General features: G+C 43.5%; 1 protein-coding gene across 4 annotated transcripts in view; it reads right to left on the bottom strand.

Annotated features, from left to right (window-relative positions):
- Window positions 1-205: 205 nt before the first annotated feature.
- The window catches only part of adgrl4 (adhesion G protein-coupled receptor L4), a 172,462-nt gene continuing 163,284 nt past the window's right edge, over window positions 206-9,383 (bottom strand). For all 4 annotated transcript variants that reach the window (XM_072273311.1, XM_072273314.1, XM_072273313.1 and 1 more), the window contains one exon: window positions 206-2,700. In XM_072273311.1, the coding sequence (XP_072129412.1) occupies window positions 2,638-2,700 (63 nt within the window). In that variant the 3' untranslated portion in view covers window positions 206-2,637. The remainder of the gene's footprint in view (window positions 2,701-9,383) is intronic.

Raw genomic sequence — 9,383 nt, 5'->3', positions numbered from 1 at the left:
TCAGCCGTCAGTTTTGCTGAACACCATTGATTTAGACCTTGCTTCAACCTTACTCTTCAGCGATGGTAGAGAAAGGAATAAATTATGTTAAGCAGCTTCTTTGCTTCATCTCATTACAAGGAACTCTCACACACACACACACACACACACACACACACACACACAGAGAAAAAAAACTATTTCACACCTTTATTTAAAAAGCATAAACGTAAATGAGTTTATTTTGCAGAGAATTCTTTTTTTATCCATAGAAATCTATATACAGGATAAAACTCTTCACCAAGTTACCAGTCAGTTGAATTACTTTATAAGAAATTCCAGAATCCCATATTCCTCATCCTGGTTGACATTCTTATGCATTGAGCATAGGAGTTCAAATTTTCATGAAACGAGTCCCTGATTAGAGGGCTTACTTTGGTGATCCATATAATTTCCCACTTAAAGAAGGCGCAGCAGCATCTATGCTTGCTGAGGAGATTGAGGAGATCATGGAGTGCAAGGCTTCCTACCTCCATTCTAACAATTTTTTATAGGAGCAACATCAGGTGTGTCCTGTCTGGTTGCATCATTGCATGGCACAGAAGCTGCAAGGCATCAGGACACATGACTCTACAGAGGATGGAAAAAGATGCTGAGAAGATCACCAGGGTTTCCCTCCCCTTATTTGTGACTCTTCCTGGGGTTGTTGCATATGAAAGGCCCATAGCATTGTTGAGGATCCCTACCACCCATCCCACACTCTTTGACCCACTACTGTCAGGAAGGAGCTACAGAAGCAACAGGACTAGGACTACCAGTCTGAGTAACAGCTTCTTCCCTCAGGCTGTGAGACTAATGAATACCGTGCCACCACTGAGGTCTTGTCACAAGGACTTTTTACCTATACCGGACACTGCATGCATTTTGAAAATATATTTTATTAACTTATTTGTGGTAATATTTTAAGTGCTGTATGTGATATATGTTGTGTGGGTGCACTGTTCAAAGGAACTTAGTTTCGTTTGTATATATGTACAGTCAGATGACAATAAACTTGAACTTAAATGTTTTAAATTAAGAATCTGTAGAATGAAATAGTCCACAAGGTAGAGGTGTTCTCATCACAGTCCCGTCTATAGAACTGGATAATACTAAAGAGGCGACCAATAACTTGGCTAACTATTTTTATTTTTTTTTGTTTACCTATTTATTCCAGTGTGGGACAGGCCCTTCGAGCCCAAATGTGCCGCATTGCCCAGCAACCCACCTAATCAAAATCAATTTACAATAAACAATTAACCTACCAAACGGCGCATCTTTGGCCTGTGGGAGGAAACTGATGCGTTCATGGGGAGAAGGGACAAAATTCTTACAAAACGGCGCCGGAGTTGAACTCTGAACTCTGGGAAGACCTGAGCTGTAATAGTGTTGCGCTAACAGCTACGCTGCCATGGAGCAGGGTCTCCCACTGTCTCTCCTTGCTGCATGCTGGAGGACCCAAAGCCACAATCTAATCCGCATTGCAACAAACTTTCTTTTCCTGCTGTGCCCTTCTGTGGGACGTTTTCATGGGACTTTTGATTTGCAACAAACTTTCTTTTCCTGCTGTGCCCTTCTGTGGGACGTTTTCATGGGACTTTTGATTTGGGAAGGGAAAGTGGAGCCATGTCACCACGGCTAGCTCACCGGAGGTAAGCCAATCAAGTTAAAGCAGCAAATTTCTTTGCCAGCAGAAATTGAAGAAAATTCATTCTCCAGAGCTTGAGATTGGAATATTCAGTCACTGACTAGTTAACCTACAGAAAATGCTGAACTTTGTCCATGAATCACTGTATTCTACATCGTGAAAGCACTCTCATGGTATTGTCAAGACTAATCCAGCAGGTAAGGTTATCCTAATGACTAAGCTCACTTCATCAAAAGTCTTCAAACACCATGCCTTGCATTTTATTACTCTTCGAAACAAGATCCAGCAGGGATCAATTTGGGCTGAATGGCTTCTTCCTGCGCTATCTTTATGATAAAGCAAGCAAATAAAAAACAAACATATTTCAGAGTTTCACACTGAGGAGATGTGAAACTGTGGAATTCTCTGCCACAGACTGCAGTGGATGGCAGGTCCATGAGTATACTTAAGGTGGAAGTTGATCGTTTCCTGGTCGATCAGGGCATCGAAGGAAATGGCGAGCAGGTAGGTGTATGAGGTTGAGTGGGATCCGGGATCAGCCAAGATAAAATGGCAGAGCAGACTCGATGGGCTGAATGGCCTAATTCTGCTCCTATATCATATGGTCTTGTGGAGATCAACTGTCATTGTCCCTTTTGAATGAGGGATTTAATTCCTAAAATGCAAACCAAGAAATTACAATTGAGGTTTTACTGGATGCAAGGTTGCATGAAGGAGGAATTGCTTTAACACTTTCATTATACATTTACAAACTAGACAGGAATCCAAATGGAACCAGAAACCTGTTGTAAGGATTTTAAGCGATTTGTGTACTCCATTTCACCCACACTTTCCCAACACAGCCCACCCCATACAGCAAAACTTTAAATAACTTATGGTCACGGCCCATCAATGTTACTTGTAGCTCTACTGAGAGGCATCTTTTTTCTTCTCCCATCTCAGTGCTGGTTGTCCATCATCTTCAGCCAAATTCATCTCAGGTATTCAAAGCAACAGGGCACATTTTTAAATAACCGGTAGTACTCTTTCTGAATCTGTCAAATACAATAAATACAAGCAAATTAATTTCACATTTATTCAGATTTCAAAGTTTCAATTAGACATCAGTGACTGGGTGGCACAGAAGTTTTTCTCGCATTGCGGAGAGTATTTGCCATTGGTTGGGCAGACTAGGGTTTCATGGAGGAGTGTAGAGGAGGTTTTCCAGAATTATCTCAGGAATGAAACAATTAACAAATGAAGAGTGTTTAACGGCTCCGGACCTGTACTTGCTGGAGTTTAGAAGAATGGTTGGGGGGTTTGAGGGGGGAAATCTTATTGAAACCCATCGAATATTGAAAGGCCTAGACAAAGTGGGCATGGAGATGATGTTTCCAATTATGGGAAAGGACCAGAGGGCACAGACTTAGAATAGAAGGACATCATTTTAAAACAAAGATGAAGAGGAATTTCTTTAGCCTGTGGGTGATGAATCTGTGGAATTCATTGCCTCAGATAGTCAAGTCATTGAGTTTATTTAAAGCAGATGCTGAAAGGTTCTTGATTAGTCAAGGTGCCAAAAATTAAAGAGGAGTAGGCAGGAGAATGGAATTACGAAGGAAAATGATCAAATATGACTGAATGGAGAAACATACTTTATGGGCTGAATGGACTAATTTTGCTCCTTTGCTTTATGGTCCTACTCCTAGGAGACTGAGAGGTGACCTTACAAAGGTGTATAAAATTGTGAGCAGCAAAGTTAGGGTGAATGTACTTTACCCTTTGGTATCTGTGTGGAGCCATTCCTAATCAATATTCTTGTGCTGGTTGAATGTAAGAACTATTAGTGTGACACTATGTAGAGTACTTCGCCATGTATTCAACCTGAGCCTGAGGCTCCGGAGGGTTCCTGTACTGTGGAAGATGACCTGCCTCGTCCCTGTGCCGAAGACTACAGACCGGTGGCATTGACCTCCCACATCATGAAGACCCTGGAGAGACTTGTTCTGGAGCTGCTCCGGCCTATGGTCAGGCCACACTTAAATCCCCTCCAGTTCACCTACCAGCCCCAACTAGGAGTTGAGGATGCCATCGTCTTCCTGCTGAACCGTGTCTACGCCCACCTGGACAAGCCAGCGAGCACTGTGAGGGTCATGTTTTTTGACTTCTCCAGTGCGTTCAACACCATCCGCCCTGCTCTGCTGGGGGAGAAGCTGACAGCGATGCAGGTGGATGCTTCCCTGGTATCATGGATTCTTGATTACCTGACTGGCAGACAACAGTATGTGTGCTTGCAACACTGTGTGTCCGACAGAGTGATCAGCAGCACTGGGGCTCCATGGGGGACTGTCTTGTCTCCCTTTCTCTTCACCATTTACACCTCGGACTTCAACTACTGCACAGAATCTTGTCATCTTCAGAAGTTTTCGGATGACTCTGCCATAGTTGGATGCATCAGCAAGGGAGATGAGGCTGAGTACAGGGCTACGGTAGGAAACTTTGTCACATGGTGTGAGTAGAATTATCTGCAGCTTAATGTGAAAAAGACTAAGGAGCTGGTGGTAGACCTGAGGAAAGCTAAGGTACCGGGGACCCCTGTTTCCATCCAAGGGGTCAGTGTGGACATGGTGGAGGATTACAAATACCTGGGGATAGGAATTGACAATAAACTGGACTGGTCAAAGAACACTGAGGCTGTCTACAAGAAGGGTCAGAGCTGTCACTATTTCCTGAGGAGACTGAGGTCCTTTAACATCTGCCGGACGATGCTGAGGATGTTCTACGAGTCTGTGGTGGCCAGTGCTATCATGTTTGCTGTTGTGTGCTGGGGCAGCAGGCTGAGGGTAGTAGACACCAACAGAATCAACAAACTCATTCGTAAGGCCAGTGATGTTGTGGGGATGGAACTGGACTCTCTGACAGTGGTGTCTGAAAAGAGGATGCTGTCCAAGTTACACGCCATCTTGGACAATGTCTCCCATCCACTACATAATGTACTGGTTGGGCACAGGAGTACATTCAGCCAGAGACTCATTCCTCCGAGATGCAACACAGAGCGTCATAGGAAGTCATTCCTGCCTGTGGCCATCAAACTTTACAACTCCTCCCTTGGAGGGTCAGTCACCCTGAGCCAATAGGCTGGTCCTGGACTTATTTCATAATTTCATAACTGTCATAGTAATATGTAAATAGTAATTTACATATTACTATTTAACTATTTATGGTTCTATTACTATTTATTATTTATGGAGCAACTGTAACGAAAACCAATTTCCCCTGGGATTAATAAAGTATGACTATGACTATTAGACAACAAATACACACTAAGTATTTCATCGTTAGTGAAATGCTTTGGGACGTTATGAGGTTGTGAAAGGTTTTATGCAAATAAGGATCTTCCCCAGTCATTGCTTTTCATTGTGGCTCAGATATGCCTTCTATATCAGATATGCCCCTCTATTCGGAGGCTTTGTCCTCTGGTCTTAGACCCTCCCAGCATAGGAAACTCACTTATCTCCTCTCTCCTCTCCTATCAGATTTCTTCTTCTTTAGCCCTTTACCTCTTCTACCTATCACCTGCCAGCTTGTACCCCTTCCTCTCTCCCCACCTTCTTATTCTGACCTCCTCATCCAGGTGGCAGAATGTGGCAAAATTTAAGACGTGATTATTTGAAGAGCGAAGTGTGTGAGAGAGATTAGAGAGAACTTTATTTGTTACATGTACATTGAAACATCGAAGGGCACCATGGTTGTGTAGGGCGTGAGGTACCAAAGCAGTTAGTATGATGCGATTGCAGCTTGGGGCCTTCCAGAGTTCAATTCCGATGCCCTTCTTTAAGGCGTCTGTATATCCTCCCCGTGGAATGTGTGGGTTTTTCCCGGATGCTCTGGTTTCCTCCCACACTCCAAAAACATAGTGCGTCAGTTAGTTGGTGTGGCAAATGTCCGGTGATCAGGTTAGGGTTAATTGGATTTGTTGTTTGTCGCTGGGGCAGTGTGGTTCGCAGGTCTGGAAGGGTCTATTCCACGCTGTAGCGGTGAAATAAAATTAACATATGATAATACGGTGTTTGTGTCCAATCAAATCAGCGAGCAATATGCTGGGGGCAGCCCACAAGTGTTGCCACACTTCCGCCACCAGCATAGCATGCCCACAACCCACTATCCTTAACGTCTGTGGAATGTGGGAGGAAATTGGAGCACCAGGCAGAAACCCACATGATCACAGGAAGAACAAACAAACTCTGTACAGACAGTGGTGGGAAATGCGTTACGCTAACTGCTACCATTACCATGCCATTCAAAGATGAAATTACCTGGTGATGTCATGCCAAATAGAACATATTATTGATAAATATAAAATAACCATTCCTGAGAAATAAAGGAATTTTGTGACTGATGAGAGACTGAAATATCTTGGGGTTTGGATGTCCTTGTACACGGATCACTGAATATTAACATAAAGGCACTGCATATGATTAGAAACTCAACTGGTATGTTGACCTCTATGGTAACATGGGTTAATTGCACAGGCAAAGGCATCATGGTTCTACGGTTCATGGTGTGTGCAGGTCTGGTCTCACCAGCTAATGAAAGATTTACTTGTGGTCGAGACAGAGTTAGAGAGACATAGAAAAGTACAGTGTGGAAACAGGTCCTTTGGCCCATCTAGTCTGTGCTGTACTGTTTGAACTGCCTACTCCCATGGACCTGCACCAGGACCATAGCCCTCCATATCCTTACTATCCATATACGGTACCTAGCTAAACTTCTCTTAAACATTGATATCGAGCTCATATGCTCCACTTGTGCTGGCAGCTCATTCCACACTCTCACCACCCTCTGAGTGAAGAAGTTTCCCTGCATGTTTCCCTTAAACTTTTCACCTTTCACCCTTAACAAACATTCACTTGGCTTACTCTGAATGAGGCAGGTTTGTTGTAAGATAAGAAAATAAATAATCCAGGCCTGTACTCCCTTGAGTTGAGGAAAATTAGAGGTGATTTCATTGAAATCTACTGAATTGGTGTAAAGTTAACGGAGACACAGGTGATTCTGCAGATGCTGAAAATCTTAAGCAACTCAGAATACTAGAGGGACTCAACAAATAGCTGACATTTCATGAAGAGGAAGAGTCTCAGCCCAGAAAAATTGACTGCTCATTTCCCTCCATTACTGCTGCCTGTCCTGCTGAGAACTCGCATCATATTGTGTGAGTTGCAGAGTTAATGTTACTTTGAATGGGACGTCCAGGACCAAGAGGTCACAGACTTAAAATAAAGAATTAGATATTCAGGATGAAGATGAAAAGAAATTCTTTCACTGAGAAGGTGGTGAACCTTTGGAATTCCCTCCCTAAAGGAACTGGGGAATCTAGCTCATCGAGTAGAAAAAAAGGTTCACTTTTGTTCTGGGCCCTCCAAGAGGACCACGACCTTGTCGAAAGGGGTTTGAAGCTTGCGTTCCTTAGTGACCCAGAGAGCTGTGTTGGCTGGAGTCAGGGCTTTATGCTTTGACTCTTTGTAGGGTCACTCATGCCAAACAGGTCAAAGGGTAGAGTCCACTGGTCCTCCAGGTTTGGGAGTTCAACTCGAGGCTAACAACCCTGACTGGTTAAAAAAATTGTTATGGAAACAGCAATGAAGAATCCTCTATCTGTGTGTGGTGGTGCAAACATAGACAAGGACTGTGTGCTTAGACCATAACTATACTGCCGATGATTTATACATCTCTGTAAGGTCAACACTCAGTCTCCTAACCTGCCAGCCTCTGGGATCATCACCATCTAGGCCATGCTTTCTCCCTGGCTTCTACCATCGGAAAGGAGGTAGAGGAGCCTTAGCTCCCACATGACCAGATTCAGACACAGTTATTACCCCTCAACCATCAGGCTCCTGAACCAGTGTGGATAACTTCATTCACTTCAACACTGAATTGATTGCTCACACTATGAACTCACTTTCAAGGACTCATTCTCAATATTACTTATTTATTATTAATTTTTGGGGGGAATTGCACATTGTGTCTTCTTACGCATATTGGCATTCATCTTTATACATAACACTATATATTCCGTGAGGGTGGCCTCCAAGCTGATGGCATGAGTATCGATTTCTCTTTCCAGTAAAAAAACATTTCCCTTCCCACTTCCCTCTTCTTCTATTTCCCCACTCTGGCCTCATACTTCTTCTAGCGAGCCTATCTCTTTGCCCGGGTTCCCTCCTCCTTCCCTTTCTCCTATGATCCACTCTCCTCTCCTATCAGATCCCTTCTTCTCCAGCCATTTATCTTCCCCACACACCTGGCTTCACCTATCACCTTCTGGCTAGCCTCCTTCCCATTCCCCCATCTTTTCATTCTAGCATCTTCCCGCTTCCTTTTCAATCCTGAAGAAGGTCTTGGCCTGAAATGTTTACTATTTATTCATTTCTATAGATGCTGCCTGCCCTGCTAAGATCCTCCAACATTTTGTGTGCGTTGCTTTGGATTTTCAGCATCTGTAGACTTATTGGTGAGACCCGACGTAGACTGAGAGACTGCTCTGTCCACCAGTAAAAGCAGGCTCTCCTGGTGACCTCCCATTTGAATTCTACTTCCCATTCCCATTCTGACATGTCAGTTCATGGTCTCCTCTACTGCCCCAATGAGGACGCACTCAGGTTGGAGGAATAACCTGAGTGCGTCCTATTCCGTCTTGGTAGCCTTCAATCTGATGGCATGAACATCGATTTCTTGAACTTCCGATAATTGCCCCCTTTCTCCTTCACCATTCCCTATTCCCATTTCCCTCTCTCACCTTATCTCCTTACCGGCCCAGCACCTCCCTCTGGCCTTCTATCCTCTCCTATTAGATTCCCCCTTCTCCAGCCCTTTATCTCTTTTATCAATTGACTTCCCAGCTCTTTATCTTAACCCTTCCCATCTCACAGTTTCAACTATCACTTACTATCTTGTACCTCTTCCTCTCCTCGCCCCACCTTCTTAATCTGACTTCTAATCTCTTTTTTCCAGTCCCGATGAAGGGTCTCAGCCCAAAACATCAAATGTTTACTCTTTTCCATACATGCTGCCTGGCCTGCTGAGCTTGTCCAGCACTTTGTATGTATTACTATTAATCTGCAGACTTTCTCGTGTTTTTTGGTTATTTGTCTGCTTTTGTTTCTTTGTAGCTTTTCATTGATTCTACTGTATTTCTTTCTATCTACTATGAATGCCTGCAAGAAAATAAATCTCAGGGCAGTATATGATGACATATAGATAGACAGATAGATAGATATCCTTTTTTGATCCCGAGGGAATTTAGGTTTCGTTACAGCCTCACCAACCAAGAATAAAGCATAAATATAGCAATACAAAAACCACAAACAATCGAACAACAAAATGCAAACTATGCCGGATGGAAAAAAAATCCAGGACCAGTCTATTGGCTCAGGGTGTCTGACCCGCCACGGGAGGAGCTGCACGGTCAATGGCCACAGGCATTATCAAAGTATATACATACTTTGATAATACATTTACTTTAAACTTTGAACTTCTCCCCATAACTCAGGCCCTCAAGTCCTGGTAACATTCCCTAAAATCTTCACACTCCTTCTAACTTGATAATGTCTGTCTCATAGGGCAGCGGAAGCTGTCCATGATGCTCCAAGAGCAGTCTCACCAATAACAGCATAGTGTCTCAACTTCTATTCTCTATGAAGGCTAGCATGGCAATGAACCTTCTTCACCACCCATTGGC

The sequence above is a fragment of the Mobula birostris genome, chromosome 12 (genome assembly GCF_030028105.1).
Source record: "Mobula birostris isolate sMobBir1 chromosome 12, sMobBir1.hap1, whole genome shotgun sequence".
Lineage (NCBI taxonomy): Eukaryota > Metazoa > Chordata > Chondrichthyes > Myliobatiformes > Myliobatidae > Mobula > Mobula birostris.
Note: the sequence above shows the minus strand (reverse complement) of the source record. Positions and strands in the feature narration are given on the sequence as shown.